General features: G+C 41.1%; 1 protein-coding gene across 3 annotated transcripts in view; it reads left to right on the top strand.

Moving 5' to 3' along the window:
* fnbp1l (formin binding protein 1-like) overlaps window positions 1-25,662 on the top strand; it is a 54,138-nt gene that overhangs the window by 25,560 nt on the left and 2,916 nt on the right. For 2 of the 3 annotated variants that reach the window (XM_085437261.1, XM_085437260.1), the window contains exons 2-13: window positions 8,701-8,816; window positions 10,059-10,109; window positions 15,209-15,356; window positions 16,357-16,419; window positions 17,457-17,561; window positions 17,835-17,963; window positions 18,573-18,719; window positions 18,843-19,076; window positions 24,270-24,379; window positions 24,571-24,703; window positions 24,796-24,890; window positions 25,437-25,612. In XM_085437261.1, coding sequence (XP_085293387.1) covers window positions 8,701-8,816; window positions 10,059-10,109; window positions 15,209-15,356; window positions 16,357-16,419; window positions 17,457-17,561; window positions 17,835-17,963; window positions 18,573-18,719; window positions 18,843-19,076; window positions 24,270-24,379; window positions 24,571-24,703; window positions 24,796-24,890; window positions 25,437-25,612 — 1,507 coding nt within the window. Of the gene's footprint in view, window positions 1-8,700; window positions 8,817-10,058; window positions 10,110-15,208; window positions 15,357-16,356; window positions 16,420-17,456; window positions 17,562-17,834; window positions 17,964-18,572; window positions 18,720-18,842; window positions 19,086-20,589; window positions 20,758-23,048; window positions 23,064-24,269; window positions 24,380-24,570; window positions 24,704-24,795; window positions 24,891-25,436; window positions 25,613-25,662 lie in introns of all 3 variants that reach the window. The other variant, XM_085437262.1, reaches the window with a different exon arrangement.

Genomic DNA, 25,662 nt, shown 5'->3' with positions numbered 1-25,662 from the left:
CCCAGAAGTTTAGTATATTTTTCATGCAAACCGAAAGCTGTGCTGCGATGTTTTAAGAGAGAAGAAGCAAGGCAACCCATCCAACTAAGCCATACTTGTTCGGTCTTTTTCTAAGTGCATTATCATGAATCCATCATGAACATTTAACATGCAAACGGAGGCCTGTAAAGTCTGACTATCTGATCTTGTGGTGAATTTGCTGGGACATCCACTCCTGGAAAGACTATCTTCCATGTTTTCCATTTGTGAATTCTGTTTTTAACTGTGGAAAGATTGGAAAATTGTTTGGAAGTGGACTTAAAACAAGCTTCCTAGCTTGATGGCCAACAAAAATTGCTTCTTTAAGATCGCTGCATCTGCTTTTATAGAAGTTCTCACTAGAGCTGGGCGATAGAACGATAACGATATGTATCGCGATATAACTTTTACTCGATAGAGAAATTAAGCTATCGCGATAGACCTCGCCGCTCTTGTCCTCTAAAAAAAAAAAAAAAAAAAAGGTCAGCCAATCCAAATTAAGTAGCGCAGAGCCGAACCAATCACAGCCGCAGCGTCACGTTGCGTGGCTTGTTACGTACAGCACAAGTGCCAAGCCGCACGTGTGTTTGTTTGGGAAGCAGCCAGCGGGTAATGGAGCCAGCGCGTAATGGAGGAAATGAGTGTGCCGACTAGAAAAATCAACCGAGCGTGACCGAAGAGAAAACAGATGATGGTTCCAATGCCGGAGAGATTGTCGAACGGAAGAGCCATAGAAGTTCCATAGTTTGAAGGTATTTCGGCTATTTCAAGTAGGGCTGCTTGATTATGGCAAAAATGATAATCACGATTATTTTCACTGAAATTGAGATCACGATTATTTGACGATATTTATTTCGTCCGCCAGAGCTTATATATATATTTTTTTACATGCTGTAGTGCCATTTGTGGGAGCATTTCACGTTGCTATACATCAATACAACTGTTATAGCCCATATTTTTAAAATGTGTATGTATTAAGTCCATAGTAACTACATTAATTGCAAAAAAGTGCAATAAACTACAAAAAAAAATTGAAAATCGTTTTTGTTTTTTTTTACATATATTTCTACTTGGAGAAATTTAAGAGGTTTATCCCTCAAAACTTTAAATACAAAAAAGTTGCAAAAAATAGTTTACAACAACAGGAAATTTATTTTGAGTGTCTTCATAGTTTTATTTTTGGAGATACAGCAATTTTTATATACTGCAGGAAAAACAAAAAAACAATCCTATGATGCAAATTTGCAAAGAATGTGCATGTGCATCAAAATAAACTATTTCCAGCAGTGCAATTCGAGTTCTAAGGCCTACAAAAAAAACTACATTTTCCGCAAAAACGACGTCACTTGCGATAGTTCGCGTTGACGTCTTTTTCAATGTGGGAAGTGTTATGAACAGCTGATCGGATCGGCAAAGCCTGTTTCTGGAATATTATGTTTTTGTTCCTGCAAGCGCTTTTTATGCAATTTTTGCAAAGCTATATGTGGAAGGAAACCGTGACCTAGGACAAGCTGATGGCATAAGATGTAACTCCTCTGGTTTCATATGGAAAAAAATTTATTGTGCTAGCTTAGCGGTTCAGGTTCTACAGGGATTTAAAAATAGTTATACAAAACGAGCATGCTGCTCTGACCGGCTTTAAAGGGTTAAGAATAACAATGTATTGAATAATGACTTTAAAAAAATAATATAAAATAGTGTGCAAATACTGATAACAGTGCAAATGTTTGCAATATAAGAAATAAATGAAAAATTTGAACTTTGCAGTGTTGCTCTGTGGTGCAGCTACGACACCATAGCAAAGTTTACACACTGTGTCTACTTGATCCACATCTGACTCCGCGAACCCATAATGTTTCCACACCACTGAAGTTTTTTTTCTTTACCTTTCTTTTCAACCAACGGCAGTCACTCTCCTCTCCAAATAACTTCTGCTTAGCTTTCCGAGCTTCCCTCGGGTCCTCTTAATTGTTGTGATGCGTGTTCGAAATGCAGAGCAGTGCGCTTGATTTGCCACACGGAGCAGCGCGAGAGTAAAGCATGAGGGAGGGGCTAATAATCGGCTCAGTCATTTTTAATGATCGTTGAAAGCCCAGATCGTAATCGTGATTAAAATTCGATTAATTGAGCAGCCCTAATTTCAAGTCTGACAAAAAACAGAGTAACGTGCACTGTAAATTGTGCCGAAAGCAAGTCTGGAAATACAATAAACTGGTGCATGCGTCACACTGTGCGCCACGTTATTGTTTCGGTGAAATGAATTTCTACAATACTGTTAATTCTACTCTCTGCAGTGTTTAAATGCTTACATATACACACAGTTACTGTCCCTCCACACATACGACTCGGTTCTGCTTCTATGCCCCAGCTTTGTTTACTTTTTCCCACCGAGGCTTCTAGACTTCTGATTGGCCAACATTTCTGCACGGTTAGGAATCTAGCGCCACCTGCTGCTTTGGCATGTTCATAACAGCGTTTTCCTTCATTTCTCCCTTTATGTGTGGACGGGATTATTTTTTAAAACGAAAACGGAAAATCTCCGTTTTCACAAATACCCGTGTACGTGTGGACGTAGCCTCAGTCTCTGACTGGAAGCGCTAATTCGTCATTCGGCTTTTGTCAGACTAAAGTAACTGTTAAAACTGTTTGAAAAGCTAAGCTATACAACAAGGAGAGATTGAGAATTTCCTTTTAGTTCTCAGTTTATTTGATATTGACAAAAGTTAGTCAGTTTTGTCTGTTCTTCTGTAAAACAAACTAAGATTTATTTTTAGAATTAATATTTTGTTTCTAAGTGGAATTGACAATTTAGTCTGTTTCGTTTGTTCTATTTTGAAACTTAAACGCTTTAGCGGCTGCCTTTTGTGTAGTTTGCAATATTTGCCTTTATTTATCTGAAAAAGTCTCATGTTCCTTAAGTACATCTACCCTGTTGAACTTATTATGGGAAATAAATATTTAAATAAAAACAAGCTGCTGATTATTTCACATTTTACTTGTGAGCAACGGCACATTTAAATCTTACAAATATAGTTATTTGGCTTATATCGTGATAGATATCGTTATCGCCTGAAATGAAAAAAACATATCGTGATATGAAAAAATCTCATATCGCCCAGCTCTAGTTCTCACAGTTGCTTATGATCAATTATTCAAGTGTTCATAACCTGACTACCGCTCAGTTCCTATGGAACAGCGAGGGTGTACTTGGTTTTGTTTTGTTTTGTTTTTTTAAGATTTTTTTAAGATTGCAACGACTTTATGAACATTTTCAATCAGCAAACAAGCCTTGGCTATATAAGCTTGTCCACCTTGGAGCTATCTTAAAAGTACAGTGTAAGGACAGCATGAAGCTTCACATTTACTGATGTTATGAATTTACCAATCGACCGGCTGTGTTCAGACTGTTCACTAGGACCTGTATCTGTATCTCCCAGCAGAAATAAAGGCTAACTGGAATTGATTGTCATTATTTTTATTTTTTGCTCCCTAGTTTCCTTATAGTGAAATGTTCATGTGTGTTAATGTTCAAAAGCATTACTGCAGCATTGATGTCATCTATGATTCTCAGTCTGGGTTATATAAAGATAATGACAATCTTTTTTTCCACTAGTGAGTCATAAAAGTGGAGTGTGTTATGATTTGACTAGACAGAAAAAAAAATCTGTAATAATCTTTCATCATATTGTAATTAACTGATAGGGAACTTACACTGTTACACCTTCTCTGGTCCGGAATTTTGTTATAATGGGCTAATGGGCATAATGGGTTAAGCAGAGGACATTTACCTGAGCTGGGATTGTGCATGAAGCCAAAGGTCAACATTAATTTATTTTTGATATGCTATCTATGCTAGTTTGGGTGGAGAGACTTAAAAAAAATATTTCCTCTAATTTTTCTGTTTTTTTTTTTTTAAAGTTTAGACTTTAAAACCAAAAAAATAGCATGGTTTATTTATTTTGTTAAAAGATTTTCAGTTAAAGTATTTTTCGCTCTGGCTAAATGATATCGCTTTCAGTGCAAGTATTTTTATCCCCAGCACACACTGTACAACAGTCCAAATGCATTGTGATGGAGGGGTCTAGTGTTACTGCTGTGTTTGTGGAGGCACCTCTTCCTGTGATTATGTGGGGATTGTGTGACAGGATGTTGTGTTCCTGCTGATGATAATATTGCTGTTAGTTCACCTTTCTGCTGCTTTGAGGGTTCAGCTCGTATGATGTGTGTTATTTTGTGAGCTAGTCTTTTTAAATATCACATAGTATACAAACAGAAACAGTGAAATCAAATCCCAAGGTGTATGTTTATCATTTTAATATTTCATTTGTACATATGAACATTGTTTTGGATCAATGTACCAGCAGTTTAAATATTAAACTTAGTTGATTAGTTGATAGGCACAGCCAAGCAGCACTCTGTTTTCCGTGGATGATGTAGTTCTTTTGGCTCATTAGATGGTGACCTCCAGCTCATACTGGGGAGGTTTGAAGCCCAGTGTGAAGTTGCGGAGATGATAATTGGCACCACCGTTACTGCCTCAAGTAGAGGAGTTTAAGTACCCTGGGGTCTTGTTCACAAGAAATGGAGAGATTGGTAGATGTTGCAGTGAAGAGAAAACTGAGTGTGAAACTGAAGCTATTGATTTACTGGTCAGTCTACCTGCCTGTCCTCACCTGTGTCTGCAGGCTTTGGGCAGTGGAAAAAAGAAGAGATCACGGATACAAACGACAGAAATGAGCTCCCTCTGCTCGTGTTAATACTAGAGTTGTCAATATACTAGAATTTCAAACTCGATACTGAGGAAAATACTTGCTACTCAATACCATTTTCGATACTGCAGGGAAAAGTTTGACCCCGTCCTGGAACAACAGCATTAGTGATAAAGAAGTCATTTCCTGAAAAAAGTTAAGTTGTGAATTTCCAGCAAATTTTTCCAAATACAAGTTAGAATGAACAAAATAAGCATTTAAGATTCAATTTTAGTGGTTGTATTTGTTTAACAAAAAAATAAAAAATAAAATTCTGATAATTAATTACAGGTCATAATGGGTAAAATGTATTAAAGAGCAAAGAGTATAACAAGTAACACACATAACACATCTCAGTAATTCATTGTAGAATATCATCATTGAAAAGTTCACAATGAATTTTGGATCGAGTTGGGCTAAAATACACTGTGTATACGCTGCGAAACACTGAACCACTCACTGCTTGCATTTTAAATCTGACCACATGGCTGTCTACATCAAAATGAGAAAGACGTTTTAATAAATTATTGTAAAAAAGCAAAAACCCAACCTCTCATCCACTGTCTCCACTACTCAGTCTGCAGACCTGCACGTCCTCAGCTGCAAAATGATGATCACTGGTGCAGACTGACTCTAATTAATTGTGTAGGCAGTCTGTCTCCATCTACAAATTGGACGGCAGTTATTTGCAAACCTTCACCAATCTTTCTGAGAGTGATTGCAGTCAGACTGCAGCTGTTTGGAGACTGGTTGCCTCCTGGATGTCTCCTCTGTGAGGGAAGAGAACCTGGGACAAACTCCGGAGAAATGAGATCTCTCAGCTGGCTTTGGAACCCTTGGTGTTCCCCTGAACTAGTTGGAAGAGGTTGCTGGGGATGCCTGAGTTTCTCTTCTTAGACTGCAGTCTAACTCTGATAACGGCTGACTGGCTTAACACGGGACTGGATACACAGGTTAAAAAAACTATTGCTGGTCTTGTTACTTAGTACTTACCGTAGTTATGAGGAATACTAGATGTCCAAAAACTGATATTTGACTCCCTGCAGAGAAAGTGTGAGTGGTGCAGGTGCCTTTACTGAGACCAAGCCACATTGCAAATCCCAGATTTAGGCTGCAACTCTTCAGCCAGCGTTATTTTCATCCCAGAGAAGACCGGGAAGATGCTGTCATTTCCCCAGTGAGGCAGCCTGTGCTCAGCTTGCCACAAACTACAGGATGAGCTCATACTCGTATTACTTATTCATAGGCACCGTCACAGAGGCTGACGCAACCACAGCCAGACATGCTGCTAAAACGAGCCAGACAGGCTGGCAAGAAACAGGGCCGGTACGCATTAACCAGATGCAGCCAGACAGACAGGATGCAGAAAATATTGATCCAAAAGCTCCACCAAAACATGCAGATTGCCGTTCTTTGATTTTTGTTTTTTCACCCTGCTGCTCGGCTTCTTGTTTTGTCTTTGGCTGCTCGGTTTTGGGTGAAATCTTTATGCTTGAATAAGAAAATGTGCCCTTTTGCAGTTTATTTCTCACTTAGAGGAAACTGCCAGCACGCTCCATAGAGACCAATGGGAACTCTGTGTTTCATCCTGCTGCTTGTGTGAACATGCTGGGGTCGCTTTGTTTATCTCACTGGTTGTAATTAGTGAGCATATTCTTTGACTGATGGCTGCTTTTGGACTGCAGCCCCCCCTCTTGTTTGCAGTTTTTGTCTTGAACCAGACAGAATTTCTTCCACACTTCACAGTGGAAACACGATGTTACAAGCTTTAGTGAAGCACTTATTATGGACCTCAGTGGACAGTGGGGAGGAAAACGTGGCAGAATAGTAGAGTGATACATTGAATTCAAGTATAGCAGGAGGGAAAAATGCCTGTCATTTTTAGTAACATGCAGTTTTTTCCACATTGGTTAGAGAAATATGATTTAGAGAAGCTGTTTCTGTGTGTGAACTGAGGTTATAATAATAATAATAATAATTATTATAATAATTGCTTTTTGAAATTGCCAGAGAGGGGCATTGCCAAATTTAGGATGGCAGGCTGGTGTGTGGGGTGAACAGTAGATCCCTGTTGGTGGAAATCCGATTCCAGGATGATGTGAAGGGAAGGAGGACATCCTAGAGTGCTGTGTAGGGATCTGTTGGTGAGGAGGGGGATTTTGTAGGAGATACAGAACTTAACCAGGAGCCAGTGAAGATGCATAAGGGTGGGGGTGATGTGCTGCCAAGGCTTAGGGTGGGTGAGAACTCTGGCAGTTAACTTCTGAACATATTGCTAATGATTTTAAGACCATACTTGGCATTTAAGTATGGGTATCAGTTGCTGCTGACACTGCTGTTCTATGTACACAGCAAGGTAAATTGCAGTATTGTTTCGGCTTCCTTTTGTTCTCTTTGTGTTTGAAGAACGTAATAACTGGACAAGCAAGGGTTGGCTGTTTCATGTTTGCCTCTGTGACCTTCTTTTTCTCCAGTTCAAGCTTCATGTTGACACACACACGCTCACACACCCACATGCAGCCTAAAGCACACAGAGCAGTAGCTCATGTGGCTCACTTGATGGGTATTTTGATGTCAGTGTCCACAGTAGTTGACATATTTCCACCTTTTTGGTTTGATTTTGTCTTAATGGAGAGCTTTCAGTACTTTGAAAAAGTCATGGTGTTCATCTGAGTTGACAGAAGTGACAAGGATGTTCAGTATTTGAGTGAAAAAGGCAGAGTAAGATCCACTATAAAAGCAGTAACAGTGCAAGCTGGTTCCAGCTGAAGAATTGCTACAGCCATTAGCAAATCTACAGCCATTGTGGTGGCCTTACGCAAAACAATTAAGTGACCAGCAACCACCAATGTGGGCTATAGATAAGAGTGTTTGTCCTGGGCAGGGTCCAGGGTTGATTGTGTTTGATGAGGGTGATTGTGGAGCAGGATGCTTGATCGTTTACCGCCATGAGGCAGTGCACTGTGGATAGAAAAAGAATAATCTACAATGCAACAAAAAACAAAACAAAAAAAGCTAATATATTAAATTATAAAGTTTAAAATTGTTGCACCACCAGTTTACAGTGAAGTCTTGGTTTCCTTTTCAAAAAACACCTCAAGCAAAGCAACCAGAACCCAAACCCAATGAAGCTTCCATCAGTTTGAGAGGGATGGACTATAAAGAGCATTTCTGGGATGTAAATGTTCGCCCTGGCTGCTTTCTGTCTCCATTCTTTGCATGTGTATCCTCCGTCTGTGTAAGCGCATGGAGATGTTAACATCTCCTCTTCCAAGCTGAACTGATCCCCTCTGGAGAGTCAGAAACCTTTGACTGCAGGAGCAGGACAATAACTGCAACTACTGCAGTGAACAGATGATTGGTAGCCCATGAAAAAGAATGATGCAGGACATATTTGACAGTTGTTGCATGCATCATGCTGATTCAACTCATCTGGACATGAAAATGCCTTGTTCACTCACAATAAATGTAAACAGTTGGCCCGAAAACCTTCAGCTGGATGGATTTCAATGAGAATGGATCGAATGTGGGCATGTGGCCACAGACACTGATTTCACTGGCCTTTGGGTTCCTCATCAAACCACCAATAATACTGAAGTCTGAAACAGTATGTCATATGTAATTTGTACGAATCAATCATTATTCCGTCCTCATGCTGATCTTAATTTTGCTGCTTCTGATGTCGAGTCTGCAGCTGATTTATTGTGATTTGTCCACATGTGGTGGTTTAAATCAGGGATGCATGAGATGTACACAGCTCACTAATACTTTTTAGAGCTGAGCCAGCAGAAGGAAATGTGTATCTCATTTGTATGTTCAGAGTCATTCCACATGGACTGCTGACTAATCTTTGAATTTGAACCCTTTGTTCACCGTGTCCTGAAAGTCCTTATTAAATGTGTCTTTTTCTGTCTTACTGTGTTTTTGTCTTTAGGACCAGTTCGAGAATCTGGACAAACACACTCAATGGGGGATTGACTTTCTTGAGCGCTATGCAAAGTTTGTCAAGGAGAGACTGGAGATAGAGCAAAACTATGCCAAGCAGCTACGGTACACACACACACACACACACACACACACACACACACACACACACACACACACACACACACACACACACACACACAAAATGTCAAATACAGAAAGTTATATTGATATACTTTAAGACAAAAAAAAAGCATAAAATGCAGCTTTATGAGACACAGATTAAGTGTGATGGTGTTGTCTTTTCCTTCATATACATACTGGGTAATCCTTTGATGCTGAAGATTCTATATTGAAGCTTTTTTTGTGCATTTGATCAGGCTAATGTAAATGCTGCCACTCCTGGGACTGAATCCCAAATGAATATTTATATCCTTTGGTATAATACAGCTGCGTGTGCACTGTTGGGTTCATTAAGAGCAGTAACACACCAACAGCAAAAAGCCTTTCTTCAAGACAAAAAATGCAATATACTGAGAGTAGTATAAAAGTTTTATTCTAGTAATGTATGGAAGATGAAGAAGGTCAGAAATGAAACGCTGCTTGTTTTGTTTTTTGCTTTTTTTTGCCATAGTTACATGTAGCACACTTAAAAAACAGTCTAAAGCAATGCACTGACAATAGGAATGAAGACATGAGATGAAATGATGTAAAACTAAAAGAAGGGTAAATATATGTATTTAACAGCAGCCTGTCTTTGTCTCCAGCATGCTCAAAGTCTGAGCTATAACAGCATCAGCACAGTGCCTCGTGTGTTTATTCACTGTGTCTGTTGATTCAACCTTTTTCAAAACTCACCGGGCACGGACCTAGTAACTCACATTTAAAAACCAGTAGAGTCCCACTGGCGGCGCATTTGGGATTTCAAAGGGGGGATATCTCTTGTGAATAGATGAAAAAAAAGACGCACACCGCTGAGGATTTGTGAAGAGTGATCAAAGGTCTGCATGAAACATGTTTCCAGGAAATCAGGCAGAAACTCCTTATTTTGTCACTGATAGCAAGACAACTCGCATGCATGCGTGTGTGCGTGCGCACACACACACACACATAGAGTTTGTTGCACACACACATTCCTCTGCACTCTAGCTAAATAATTAAATCACACTGTAACTGTAGTTTGTGCTAGCAGAGCCTGAGGGAATGGACAGGCAGAGACTTTGATGTTTAAATGTGTTATTCATCTCTAATAATAAACTATGATGCCTATTTTCTATATGTGTGTGTGTGTGTATACATGTGTGTGTCTCTCTACCACAGTTAAAATGTCTTACACAAGTCTGCTTCTCTGTGTCTTTTGTCTGTCAGGAACTTGGTGAAGAAATATTGTCCAAAGCGCTCCAAAGATGAGGAGCCGAGGTGAGTAACCTTAAGTGTCTGTGTTTCTGCTTTTGTTTACTTGTCGGATGTCTGCAGACGGTAAGAGCGGAAAAGGCCTGTGGGACACTTTATAAATACTGTTTGTCCGTTGGAAGGACCCAGACGCTGGCTTTGATGCCATGGCATATGTGTGCTAAAAAAATAAAAAATAAAAAAAAATTACTAAAAATGTCAAAACTGTTCAGTCTTTGTTTTTCTGTTCTTTAATTGTAAGCAAAAGCCACAGCCGAATCACATGACTGATTTTTGATTTTCATTAAGTAGAAAAGGATAATACACCATTAAGCTGCGAGTTTGTGAAGGCTGATGTCTTACAAACAAAAGTCTGAGAATGTGGATTCTTTGTTTCTTTGTTTGAAGGTTTGGAGACACAGTTTCTTTAGAAAGTTGGCACACACTCATCATGGATGTAAATATTTTCGCTATCTTGGGTTTCAGTAAATTCTGTGAACTGCTTTTTTTTTTTTGTTTTTTAATGCTGGACTAGATGCATAACATGCAAATGACTCAGGAATTTATTATGTTTCCTAAAATATGTTTTAAGTTGAAATTTAATATACATAGCCAACAATATACTTGCACTGTCTTTCAGAGGTACTAAAAGTTTCAAAATGTGTTGACAAGGCACTCACAATTCCTGTGAGTGATCCTGACTGATCACAGCTGATAAGATAAGATAAGATAACCTTTATTAGTCCCACACGTGGGAAATTTGTTTTGTCACAGCAGGAAGTGGACAGTGCAAAAGTTATGAGGCAAAATTTAGAATACAATAAGAATAAATACAGTACACAACTGTACAGAATAGAATAAAATAAAATACTATATACAGTAGAATAAAATAAATATACAATAAGATAAAAATAGAATACAAATACAAATACTATATACAACTGAGTAAAAATACAACGATGACAGAAAGGATTATTGCACTTAGTATTATTGCATATGTATGGATGTGTGTGCTTGATCAGTTAAAGTCTTTATTATGGAGTTTGACAGCAGTGGGGAGGAAAGACCTGCGAAATCTCTCCGTCCCACACCGTGGGTGCCGCAGTCTCCCACTGAAGGAGCTGCTCAGTGCTGTCACAGTCTGCTGCATGGGGTGGGAGATGTTGTCCATCAGGGATGACAGCTTAGCCGCCGTTCTCCTGTCACTCACCACCTCCACTGGGTCCAGAGGGCATCCTAGAACAGAGCTGGCCCTTCGGATCACCCTGTTCAGTCTCTTCCTGTCCCCAGCAGAGATGCTGCCGCCCCAGCAGACCACACCATAAAAGATAGCAGAAGCCACAACAGAGTCATAGAAGGTCTTCAGGAGTGGGCCCTCCACTCCAAACGACCTGAGTCTCCGCAGCAGGTACAGCCTGCTCTGCCCTTTCCTGTAGAGGGCGTCTGAGTTATGAGTCCAGTCCAGTCTATTGTTCAGATGAACACCAAGGTACCTGTAGCTGTCCACAGCCTCAATGTCCATACCTTGGATGTTCAGTGGTTGCAGTGGAGAATGCTGCAGCTTCTTTTCTTATAGATTTTCTTTTCACAGCACTCGTCGTTCTGACCAAGAACAGTAAAAAAGTCCAGGGTGCTCAGTTCAGATCTGAAGAGGAGAACTGTAGATTCACACGCGTCTATAATGTTTCTTGGAGCCATTTCTAAGGCCCCAGTCACACAGACCTAGAGACCAGTTGGCAACTGCCTGGCAACCACTGGGCACTGTGGAAGAATGAGTATAATTTGACCAGTTGTGAGTGGCTGTTGATGGTTCCTGGCAGTTGTCGGGAAATCTCTTGTTAAAGCTCCAGTTATGCAGGCCAAGAGACTGGTCAGTGACTGCCTGGTAGCCACAGGACACTGGGGAACAATGTGCATTCCCTGAATGGTTGGTGAACGGTTGTGGAAGGTTGTTGGTGAAATTGGTCTTAGAGGTATATCATGCTGCAGTGAAAACCTCCTAGCAAGAGCAGATTGCCACAGCTGTCCGTAGTTTGTGTAGAAGAAACCAGCTTCTCTGCGACTCTCTAATTTCACCCAGCTTACAGCCTTCAGAAACGACACATTTTTCCCTTGGGACATGACGTGACCAGCGGGTTGCCAACTGGTTTCTGGGCCCATGTGCCTGAGAGCTCCAGAGTTTAATGTTTGCAGAACATCAGGTGAAAAGTACAAGTTGCTAGGGAGGATATCCATTTAGCTTAGGTCTGAAAGAGAGGCTGGCTGTCACCCTGAGATGAGTTGGTTCAGATGGTCAGAAGAAAAAAAAAATCCTCCAAGACATCAGTGAAACATCAATGTCACAGTCTGCTGTGAAGAAGCTTCACATCGCCATGGACTGATAGGCTGTTGTCCAAGAAAGATGCATGTTCTCTAGTACTGAGAGCTTCTGGAAATTAAATGGTCAGATGAGTCACACCTTTAGATGCAACTTTGTTTTGTAGGTGTAAAAGTGAGGAACGAGAGCACTGTACCCATGATAATGAAGAAGGTAGACTGCCTCAGCATAACCTCAAACTGCCATTTGAAGCTTGGACTCAGCTGGGCAGTGACCTCAGTCACACATTAAGGCTGCCTCTGAAATATATAAAACAACTAAAAGTCAGTTGCCAGGAAAACAACCATTTCAATTTAACTCCACTAATCCTTCCTAGAAGAGCAACCAGAAATTGTGCCAGAAACTTGTTGACACCAGAAGCACCTGGTAAAGGTGCAGCTTCCTGAGAGTCACTTTGTTTTTTTTAAATCAGGTGCGCTGCATGTAAAGTATGTATACCCTGTATTTATTTCTGCAAAAATTAAAGCTGTGATTTAAATGATGTTTGCAGTGTAATCATTCAGCCTCAAAACAACAACAGTTCACAGAAATAATTGAAAGGCTAATATTAACAAAACATTCACCTCCATGATGAATGTATGTAAGCTTCTAACTGCAGCGGGATACGTTAAAATGAGTTCCACACCAGTTTGAGTGTCATTTATATGTAACTAAAGAATATGACACAAATAAAAAAAACTAAATAAAGCAGTGCAGAATGTTTGGATGTAGTTTGTAGAGATGGACCGATCCGATATTACGTATCGGTATCGGTCCGATACTGACCTAAATTACTGGATCGGATATCGGAGAAAAATAAAAAATGTAATCCGATCCATTAAATATCACGAAAGCACCTCACAAAACTTGCAACACGCCGTAACTCACCTCAGAACGTTAGCACGTCGGAGCAGTATGCATCACGTGATAGAGCGGCTGTGGCATGCAGGACCTGTCGGTGGTCTGGATAGCATGTGGAGCTTCGCTAGCAACCCGGCATTTCATCTCCGACAAAGTTATCCCCGAGAGAAGTAAAGCAAGTGTGTAAGTCCATCTCTGAATGTTTGTAAAGCATTCCTGCATTAAGCTTAACAAACGATATATGGAGCGACTGCCTCTTCTTGCTGCTACTTCAATCATGAAACTGCTTAACGATCAGCTGATCGGCTTTTCTGTCGGGAGTCCGTGTCTCTAGTTTGCTTTTGGCCCACTTTGCACCAGAAAGAGGAAACCAGCGGCTGAACAACAGCAGCACGTTTAAGCTTGATCAGCTGTTGTTAGAATGTATTTAATATTACTTTCTACACCAGGATCTTTTTCTACGTAGCTGACGCTGGTAACTGTGCAGGGGCGGATCTAGCAAAGTTTAGCCAGGGGGGCCGATAGGGCATTAACAGGGAAAAGGGGGCACAAAGACATACTTTTCTTTCTTATTCTCATTTAAAATGTCTAGCTTTTAATAAATAATTATCTGACACACAAAGTTTTAATTTGATGCAAAATAAATAGAAGTCCATTACTGTATATAGTGACTATTAAGTCTAATATACCCTAGTAAGCTATAGTACTTTTTCCTTTGGGAAGGTACCATCTGTGCAGTCTGCAATTTTGTTGAAGAAAGATGTTGAATCTATTTAATATTTCTTGAAAAATAATTGATTTCTGTGCATTTTTTTTTTCACACTGCATCAAATTAAGGTTGGTTACGTCGATTAAGCATCATGAGGTGGAGCGTGAGGGGTGGTTCCCTATTTTTTATTTATTTATTTTTGTTGTTGCTGGGAGTTGGTACCCTATTAGTTAGGCTGCTTAATATTTATGCTAAGTACTCTTTAAAATACCAGAATAGGGAGGATGGTGTAGGTTTAAGTTTATTAGATTGATCAGTATTGCTGAACTATGAAATATTTTTTTTTGCATACAGGTATAACAGAATAGCTTTAGTGTAGTTGTTGTTTTAAACTTGAGTATGAACTTATACAAAATGCAGCAAGATATTTTAAAAAAACAGTTTTGTTGATTAAAAAACACTATATCGGATTCATATCGGTATCGGCAGATATCCAAATTTATGATATCGGTATCGGACATAAAAAAGTGGTATCGTGCCATCTCTAGTAGTTTGTTTGGAGCAGGGGTGTCAAACTTGAAGCCCAGGGATCAGAATCAGCCTAGCAAAGACTCCAGTCGGGCCCACTGGACAGCTATGGAAAATGTAAAGAAGAGCATAAATTTTGGAGTTGTAACTGCATTTTCATACATTTAGGCGATAAAGACCTTCCACATGGCCATTAATAATACACCAATGTAATTAAGTAATAGATTAAACAATGGAATGACTGAAAGGTTCCTGTATTTCACTATCTAAATATGTCCATTGAGCTACCAGATCCTTTCCTGTAATTTTACACATTTATTTCTTACAATTTAAGCCTAAAGAGCAGTGCTGGCCCATTTCTTTCATTTACTACTGCCGTATATTTTTTTGTTTTTCAAAACTGAGACATGCTGTTGCAGTTTCACTTCTTTTTCTTATATTAAGATATTTCAGGACTAAATGTGTAGATAAACTTCTTTACACTATAAAAAAACAAAGGGAGTTTCACTGATCCGGCCCACTTAAGATCAAAGGGAGATGCACCCATGATGTAAAATGAGTTTGATGTCCCTGGCTTAGAGTTTATGTTTTTGTGCATATGCGTGTAGTACACTAGAAGACACGGGACATGTTATGTCTTAATCACGTGTTAATTATGTGTCTCTCCTGCAGGTTCACGTCATGTCTGTCTTTCTACTCCATACTCAATGAGCTTAATGACTATGCCGGTCAGAGGGAGGTGGTGGCGGAGGAGATGGCTCACAGGGTTTATGGCGAGCTGATGAGGTACAGCCAGGACCTGAAAGCTGAGAGGAAGCATGTGAGTACATTAACATGTTCATACTTCACTGCTCCCGCTGCGTGCCACTGAACAAAAGCCAAACATGTGCTTTCTTTTCTGTCTGTTTTCAGCTCATTCGCTGTTAGATCACATTTGTCAAAGAAACTGTTGCTTCCCGTCATAAAACGGATGTTGCTGTTTGCCCTTAACATCCGCTGTGTCGCCTTCATATGAATTTGTGTTCTGCTTGGCTTTACTTAAGAGGATAAATATGTTGGATGTAATGTTAACCATCTGTCTTTTCCACCATCTGCTGATGGCAAAAAGTGAAAGGCTAAAAGCCATGTGTTTGGGGGAAAACAGCGCCCTCTGCTGGTTTTGTGCTCTATAGCAATCCAACACTCATTCTTGTAGGGACAGTAGTATCTTAGGATTACACCAACATGATAGTGGTTTTTGTTTGTATTTAGATGTTTAAAGACTACATATAGGTTTAGGATCAGGACGTTTTAATAGCAGGTGGGTGGGGCTGCAGCTAGAGAGACTTCGTGATATCCTTCGTAGCAGCTCAAGTCTTTCCCATCTATAATATAATCTTTGAACAGAGTAACTGTACATTTAGGATTGAAAAGCATGAAAGGTTGGCATAGATTCTAATGCTGGCAGAGAAGTGCTGTCCATTCTTTCGTTTATAATATATTATCACAAATATACTAATATCAGTGTGGCAACAATCCCAGCTGAACAGCCACTGCAGTATTAGTCTTATAAACTTTTAAGTGCATCACATAGTTCTCAATATGCATGTCAACAGATTCATTTCCATGACAATCGCACAAACTAAGGCGTCTGGTACAGCTGAGGACATTTACTGCTTTAGTAACTGAACTGAACTCTTCCTTCAAGTAATTGTTGTTATATATGTGACTGTGACACAGAGTCCAGTAATTTTGTATTTGTGCACATATTTATATGTATTTTCTGCTTCTGTGTAAATATGTCTCGTTGTGTGTGTTTGTGTGTGTGCATAAATGAGCAGCATCTACAGGAGGGCAGAAAGGCCCAGCAGCATTTGGATCACTGCTGGAAACAGATGGACAATGTAAGTGAGGCGAGAAGGAGGAGGTTTGAGTAGAAAAATGTACTGTTTAGTGTAAATATCATCTGCTCAGGACAGCCGGCTTTATTCATCTCATACTTGTTTGCATGAGGAATGTAAGATATGTTAACAAAGGTAACAGAAGGACAAATAGGATCCACTTTATCCCCCACTTTCACACGTTACATTATTTATACAAGAATGAAATATGCAATTTCAGGGTACTTGCATTTGATTTTAGCATTTCACTATCTGTGCTAATTTATATATATAAACACATATATATGTATGTATGTATATGTAATATTGTAATATTAAAGCACATGTTTCTGAGTGTGAAAAGACAGCTGGGTTCCTTTCTTCTTCCTGGCAAACTTCCCAGTCTGCAGGGACTGAAGACAGGGGCCAAGACCAGGAAACACACTGAAAAAACACACATACACAGAGACCTCGGTGCAGACCAACCCCTCCCACAGCAAGGCAAGGCCCATGTGCCGCATTTGGCCCCTGACAGGCTTGCTTTTTGGCTCTTTACGGGCTCAAGAGAGAGAAAGAAGGAGCGAGAGACTGCATTTGTTCATCTGAGATCATTCACTTGCGTGAGCTGAGTTATTTTACACCAGTGCTCATTACAAGACCTCTCTGTAATCACAACAACTCCAAAATAAACGTAAATAAAAAAGTTAATAATTCTTATCTTTTCACATTTCCTGGCCCGAGGCCCATTAGTTGAGTTCAGTGCTGCACAACCATTCGAGTGTTTCAGTGTGTGGGCTGCGTGACTTTAATGGTGACTACCTGGTGACTGAACTGTAATGTCTCAGCTATTCGCTGCGTTTCCTTCACTGGTAATGTAACCCAGATGGCTTGGCAGGAAATAAACTATCCTCCTCTCTGATTCATCTCCCTCTCATTCACATATTTTTTTATTTTTACATTTTTTTTTATTGAGACATGAAATGGAGAGGCTGCGAAAATGTTATATAATCTTTTGATTACTCAATTTATTTAAAATTGTGCGTTTATTTTCTCCCTTTCAGAGTAAAAAGAAATTTGAAAGAGAGTGCAAAGAAGCAGAGAAGTCCCAGATCACCTACGAGCGGCTAGATAATGACATCAACGCCACCAAATCAGAGGTGGAGAAGGTAGGAAGCCCCCACCTGTAATAACACCGTTATGTGCCTTAAACTGTAAGATGCTGTGGTAGCAGTCTCCTCGGCTTGTTTGCACTGTGGGATCTATGCAATGACGTGACTTTTCCCTCCTTTTGAAAATTGGAAAACACAGTATTTGAATTTGTTATGGCTTCAGAATTAGTCGTAGCACCGTGATGCATGTGATTTATAATGTGGACAGACTGGAGGTTGGTGGGACATCAGTGACTGTTGATGTTGTGTTGGTGTGTATGATCTGTTCAGGCCAAAGCCCAGTTCTACATGCGCACTCACGCGGCTGATGAGAGCAAGAACGAGTACGCCGCTCAGCTCCAGAGCTTCAATGCAGAGCAGTGGAAACATTTCCACAGTGCCATACCACAGATCTTTAAGGTAACTCAGACATGTTGAACTGTAGCTCTGGCTCTCTCTCTACAGCACACCTTCCTCCCCTCACACAGAACCTGTCACAACACATAGTCCCTCCTCCATGAACCTGGAGGTTTCTTCCTGTTAAAAGGGAGATTTTCCATCCCACTGTCGCCAAGTGCGTGCTCATGGAGGAAGGGGGTGGGTTGGGTTGGGTGTTGGGGGGTCATTTGATTTTATTGAGGGGTCTTTACCTTACAATATAAAGGACCTTGAAGAGGTTGTTGTTGTTATTTGGCTCAATATAAATAAAACTGAAACGATTTGAAGGGAATTGTACCTTCAAGTCCACGTTGTTATTTACGGACACAATCTCACTGATTCTTTTTCATTGTTTTTCAATGACTTTGTATAAAGGTTTCCATTTCAGTGAAAGCATAGTGCTCTGTGTTAGTGACCCATTAAATGTTTAACACATGGCTTTAACTGATCTTCTAACCAGGTATCAGTGTTTGTCATTAAAAGGATCTGCTTGCAGGGGTTTGCACGTGTGTCTGTGTGTGTGTGTCTATGTGTGTGTAGTACTTGGCTACTTCCTAGTGTTGATTCCATTTCCTGTGCTCTGTGTAACAGAATCTGCAGAACATGGATGAACGTCGGACGGTAAAGCTTGGAGAGACATATCGAAGCTTTGCTGAGGCAGAGCGGAGAGTTATTCCCATCATCTCCAAATGTCTAGAGGGAATGGTTTCAGCTGCCAAGGCTGTAGACGAGCGAAGGGTAAGTGTAGGAAGAAAGGAAAAAGAGCGGTTATTGCTAGCATCTTCAGAAATCTGTCTGTCTAGACGTGGGGTTGGTGTTTGGATAAAGATAGGAAAACTTATTTTCCTCCTCACTTCCCAGGATTCAGCAATAGTTGTGGAGTCATTCAAATCTGGCTTTGAACCTCCTGCTGACTTCCCCTTCGAGGACTTCAGTCAGAATTTGAGCAGAACGGGCTCAGATGGTACCATCAGCAACACGCCCAAAGGAGACAGAGACAGAGAGCGAGACGGGGCACCGGGGCCACGATCTGATCCGAAACACCCCATGAGCAGAACCAAGAACAAGCTCTGGCTGTTTGGGAAGAAACCAAAGGTACAGGAAGTGATGAATGCTTCTTGTTGTTGAATAATTCACCCTTGTGGACCTGTTCATGTTAGTCTATCAAATGGTCTGTATTTGTATAGCGCTTTACACTATACACAGTCATCCACCCATTCACACACACATTCACACACTGGTGATGGTAAGCTACATTGTAGCCACAGCCACCCTGGGGCGCACTGACAGAGGCGAGGCTGCCGGACACTGGCGCCACCGGGCCCTCTGACCACCACCAGTAGGCAACGGGTGAAGTGTCTTGCCCAGGGACACAACGACCGAGACTGTCACAGCCGGGGCTTGAACCGGCAACCTTCCGATTACAAGACGAACGCCCAACTCTTGAGCCACGATCGCCCCTAATCAAAATATAGACCTAAAAAAATAATAGTGTCATAACGTAAAACATCCAGAAAAGATCTGAAAATTTCTGTTTGCAGGTGAATTTGCAGTTATTTACCCATAATCCTTAGATGTTTATCACTCAGTAGGATCTTTATAAGGGCTCTCCATAGTGACCTACATACCTACATTGCACTAGAGCGTGTTCTTTAACAGACTTCATACATACAGTCAGACAGCTTTATTAGGAGCTCATTTGATTTTAACCGTCCCTGCCCTTTTCCATCATACATTTTTCTCTTACAGAGTCATTTTTTTTTGCATATTTTCAGATATTATTAATGTTATTCCCCCATATTTAATCACTTCCTCTGGATCAAGCTTGTATTCTCAGCTCGCGTTGAGCTGCAGCTTTTTTTTTTGTCACCTTTCCAATAACAACACCCTCAAATGCTTCCTCCAACACACTCCTTGGACCTTGCCCCTCTCCATAAAGACCGTATTGATCAATCATTAACTGCCTGCTGTTGGTTCATCTGAGCGTCATCATTTCTTTTTAAAGACTGTGTGGCTTAGATTTGACATCACTTCTTTTCAACAGAGAGCTCCACAGATCTACGTTGACAGAAAAATGTTAAAGTGAAACTGATCTCAGTTTGGAATAAACAGTGTCCACGCCGGGCTCCAGCGATCATGTGAAGAAGCTGATTGAGATAGATTTTTCAGGAGATTTGATGAGTTGCATGTGGAGGTTTTTGGTAGATCTCTACAACAAAAATGTGCTGAGTTAGAGGATTCGACTGTGGATGGATTATGATGGCTGAACCACTAAAGGACTCGCATGCAGAGCTCGTACCAGCAGAGTGGGGAAAGCACCCTTTTCATCTGGATTGTTTGCATTCCCATCAGATAAACTGAATATGTATTTGTGTATGTGTCACTTTTTTTGAACAAATCAGCGTCATAAACTTACTTCCTGTTTTATTTTCAAAGTTTATTAGGTTTAAAGGGCTCGGCGAATTAAATGTAGAAGTTCCAGCGATCGTTAAAACCCAGAATTTCATCCTGATCTAAAACGACCTGCCGTCAGGAGAAACACTGCACCGTGAATCTAATAAGTCATCCTGACCTCTGGCTCTGTCCTCTCTTCCTGCCCCCCACCCAGTCCCCCGCCTGTTCCCCTCCTCCACCACCTTCCTCCTCTCGTCCCTGGTCCACCTCCCAGTTATTCCTTGCACGCCGGTTTAGTTCTGACCTCGTCAGCCACTACCTATCTGAGATAAAGACTACAGTTCCCAGAATCCCGCGAAATTTGCGGAGCCTGAGGAGAGGGGTGAGACAAACAGTAGTGCCTGTAGTGTGTTCGAGTGAGACAGGTTGATGTGTTTTTTGGTTTTCGATTCTTCTACAGGCTGTCTGCAGGCCCTCTGTGGACGATAACAATCTTGACTTACACAATGAGCACAAAAAGCACACTTTCAGTTTTGACCTGGATCGTTTAACTACTTTTGTCCTTGATTGATGAATACATCAAGCCCATACATTGTCATTTGACTTGAAAAACTTGCAGACACCCTAAAATATAATTTCTTCTTCTCATTTCTCCTTTTTTTCCTGTTTTCCCTTCCTCCCATATCCTCCACCCTCTGCTTTTCTTTTTATCTCTCGTTCTTTTTTCTCTTGGTGTGATTATTTTGCTTCCTTCATGTATAAGATGGAATTTTGCTCTAATCCCAAGACGGAGGATCCTTGGTGATTGACGGTGTGTCGGTGTGCGAGGGATTCAGAGGGTATTTTTGGCATTGTGGCTGCAGTGTTGTGTTTGTGGGAGGCATACAAAATAAAAACAGAGATGCCAACATCAGACGTGTTGTGCAGATGTTGGTCTGAGGCTGTAGTTGTAGTGTGTGTGTGTGTGTGTGTGTGTGTCGCTCTGCTAATGGCTTCATTCAGCTGTCAAACAGAGCTTTTTGCTCTCTCACAGTTTTAACACAAACATGTGAATAACATTCAGACTCCGTTTCAGTCCTCTGCTTTAATTGGCTTTTATTCCTTTCAGGTCTGTCAGCTTCATCTGTGATTGGCGGCTTTTTGTTTGGTCTACTAAATTTGATGCAATCTGAGAGTTTAAACAAATGTGCAAGGTGGCATATTTTAGCAAGTGTTTATGATAATGGATTCATTTTGAGTGCATCTCTTTGAGCCGCTTTATTCTTCTTGGACAGGGTAAAAACAAAGCAGTATACTGTTAACAGTAGATTCATGGATATATGGATAGTTGAAGTACCAGTATGGAACGTGATAATATCTTGCAATTTGAAGCCCTGTTATTGGATCGTACTTTGTTTACCTCCATGTCTGCCAGCATGAATCTGCCATCTTCACTCACAGGTACTGTGCCTGTGAATATAACACACACTGCTCGCTGCTGATCTTTGAAAAAATGCATCTGCGCTCCTGTGTTATTGCTCAGGTGCAGCCATGCCTGGGCCATGTATGAACGAGGACAGAGGATTTAAAAAAAAAGAAAGAAAGAAATCTTATGCTGCTGAATTTGGAGCACGGTGTTCATTCTACTTTTACAGATGATGTGAGGACATTTTAAAATGAAAAATTTCAGTTAGAAAATGCTTGTTTTTGTAGACCTAGTATGAGTTTTATAAAATATTGTGCAAGGTCCATATTATTCTGCAGCTGCTTTTATTGTGAGGCTCTGCCGTGAAATGTAAAACAGGACAGGATCAAGTCAATACGATTAATTTTTATTTATTGAGCAACCTCTTGGCGACAGTGGGAAGGAAAATGTTTTTTTAACAGGAAGAAAACCTCCAGCAGAACCAGGCTCAGGGAGAGGCAGCCATATGCAGCGACCGATTGGGGGTGAGGGATGGGAGACAAGACTGAAGACACATTGTGGAAGAGAGCTTGACTTGGTTAGGAAGCTGCCGATGAGCCATTTAGCAGCACAGCATATGACATTTTATAGGACTGGGTCAGAGCCTGTAGTCAGACCTCCCTGAGCAAGATGGCAGCAGCAGCAGCAGCAGCAAGCCCGGCTTTATGTGGAGAATGAACTGTGCATCAGTGACTGTTGTGCTGCCACCTGCTGTCAAAGAGCAGAGTAGCACAAAGCCAGCAGCAGGATGCAGTACTTTACAAGACATTCCTTTAAATGTGAACTGTGACTCAAACGCTCTGCAGGCTGTCACTGCCCACACATTGGGTAGTTGGGATGTTGTTATTTGATGCAAGAACATGTTTTTAACTAGTTTACCAGTACGTTTGTTGCTCTCTGTTAGTTTTGTGTTTTCCTTTGTCCCTTAATGAATCAGCAAGAAATCTTCCCACCATGAGAATCTCCTGAGTTATGGAAAGTGCTGTAACTTTGCACCAAAAACAAGCAGGAGTGGTGTGTACCTGTGAAAGCGTAAAACACAATCAGCGGGAAGTTTCACGGGGGGGGGGGACACACACGCTGCTGCTGTGTTTAGTAAACACGAGGTGCTGGACCACACTGAGAACGCACACAGTAAACACATCCAGTAACCAGTGTGAACACTCTTCTGACAACTAACAGCATCCACTGTTGTTCTTTCTTTTTTTTGTTAATGTGTGACGGCTCAGTGGTCAGTGAAGATGGTAAGTGAGTCTGCGTGAGTGTGTAGACTAGTGCTGTTGAGAAGACTCGGCCATGTAGGTGCCAGTGCATCTAACCTCACCATGTAGGACTCCCATAGTGTCCAACACACAGTGCACAGCCCAGTAGTGTTAGCTGGCCACTTCCTCTCCAGGTAGAATAGATTTCCTGTTTTCTGTCAGTACAAACAGTACATGTGGATCCTCACGAATACAGACTTCCTCAGTTTTAGAGGAACAGCTGTTGTTCCTGTCAGCTGCATTCAGAGCTGTTTATTAGGCTATATATAAATTATTTATATTATTATCATGCTTTATATATTTTCTGCTATGGAATTGATGAAGCAGACTCATCAAACCATGAGTGGACTTTAAGGCCAGCACAGTGTGTGAGCTGTCCCTTTGAGCTCACATTAATCCAGTCTTCATGTTTTCCCTCTACACTGTGCTGCTGTTTATCCCTGCAGATTATTTTGGTGTGAGTCGCCCAGCTAAGCAAGTGAAGCATGCAGCTAGCTAGCGTTACAGTTCAGTATTTGCATACCGTCACGAGCCCGCGTCACAGGCGGAGGCACACTGATAAGGCTGGTGGTGCATGGATAGGAAGGTTTGTTTGTGTTGTTATTTTCACTAGCTAGGTCATGCTTTGTAGAAGAAAATGTTTTTTTTTTCTTTAATGTATATTTTTTTTGAGCGTTGTGGAAAAGTCACGTTGATTAGTTCCCCTTTTTTCAAATTAAGGCACACATCTCTCCAGCTGATGTCTCAAGAATGAGGCGACTCGCATCAAAGCACTCTAGATGGATATTTACTACTGAAGATCAAAGGTTTGATTTGGTGGTCTTCTTTAAAATTCAGAGAAAGGGAAAACAGCAATGTGAACATTTCCATGACAACCGAACAAATGAATTGCTGATGAAGCTCTTTTGACAGTTTCTGGATCAGAGGCTCTAGAAAAGCTGCTGTTTCTTTCACCTCTAACATTTGAGCCGCTTATTTCCACAACAAACCAGCTCATGCTGCATCATCTGGGCTCCTAATGGAAATGAGTCGCTGGTGTAATTGCATCTTAACAAAAAAGCAAATGCAATAAGCTTTGTTGCTTTTGTTGTGCTTTCTGGGGATCATTCTCTGGCATCACTCATCTAAAGTTAATCAATTCCGCGACACAGTCTAATCCTGTTTTTGTTTTGTTTTTTCCTGCCCCAGGCACCGTCTCTGGAGGATTTCAGCCACTTACCTCCTGAGCAGAGGAGGAAGCGACTGCAGCAGAGGATTGATGAACTCAACAGAGAGCTCCAGAAAGAGATGGATCAGAGGTAAGACACTGGCCAAGCCATCCAAACCAGCAAGATTGTAGGAAACCTGCTCTGGATCTTACAACTGTTAAATGATGTCACTGTCAGATATTTCCATCCAGGATCCAGTTTCGCTTTTATGGCCCTCGAACTGTTTATCGCCATCAGTCTGCTCTATAAGCTTCGCTTGTTTGCTTGTGTGTTTCTGTCAGAGATGCTCTGAACAAGATGAAGGACGTGTATGAGAAGAATCCTCAGATGGGAGACCCCAACAGCCTGCAGCCCAAAATATCAGAGACCATTTGTAACATGGAGAAACTGCGCTCCGAAATCCACAAAAATGAGGTAAAGACGGGACAACAAGGTCTCAGTCATTATCTACATGCAGCTTCTGGCCACCTGTTGAAATGTATACTAATGAACCGTGTCACTGACAGACGTGGTTGTCTGAGGTGGAGGGAAAGCAAAGCTCCAGAGGAGACAGAAGGCACAGCGCTGATAACCATCACCATGGTCCTCAAGGCAGAGAGAGGTATCAAATGTTCCCGTCTTTTCTTTGGAGGACTTATGTTCCTCACTGAAAATGGACCTTTGTTTTTCACTGTTCAGAAAAGTTAAAGAAACAGATTGAAAACACATCAGATCTCAGTCATGCACCAGAGTTAGGACTTAAAGGATGAAAAGATGCCACATCTTTGGATGGAAATGAAAGGGCAGATTTCAGAGATAGCCCAAAAATCAAATCAAAGAAAACTGATGCAGCAAGCTTGTCCACTTTGCTGAATTTAATTGCGGCAGCTTAAATTGGTATTCAGCGGCTGGTCTCGCCCCCACGTCCTTTCATTTTTCTGTCCAGCATATTTTCTACAACTTTATTCAGTTTTCTTTATATAGCTCCAAATCACAACAACAGTTGCCTCAAAGCAGTACAAATGTTTCATGGGCCAAAGTAAAGCCTTTTCCCTTTTTTGGTCACCATTTTTCCATGTGTACTCTCGATGGTTCTTGTTTATCTTCTAAATCAAATATAAGTGTGACCAGTCCCGTGCACACTAAGCTCACGCCTGTTTCCTGTCAGCCCTGAGGGCAGTTACACAGACGACACCAGCCAGGAGCATCAAACGCCTCATCACCGGCCCGGTCCAGCGCAGCCTCGACATCCCAACCCCGACCCACACGAGTTCGACGACGAGTTCGACGACGACGACCCTCTGCCTGTCATCGGACACTGCAAAGCGCTCTACTCGTTTGACGGTAAGCACATGCAGTCTGAACTGAGCTGGTTACAGAGTATCAAGCCTGAT

The sequence above is a fragment of the Copadichromis virginalis genome, linkage group LG17, assembly GCF_057382275.1.
Source record: "Copadichromis virginalis isolate Kocher_CV1m ecotype Utaka linkage group LG17, C_Virginalis_male_GT1.1, whole genome shotgun sequence".
NCBI classification, from domain to species: domain Eukaryota; kingdom Metazoa; phylum Chordata; class Actinopteri; order Cichliformes; family Cichlidae; genus Copadichromis; species Copadichromis virginalis.
This window is presented reverse-complemented; position numbering and strand designations above follow the sequence as displayed.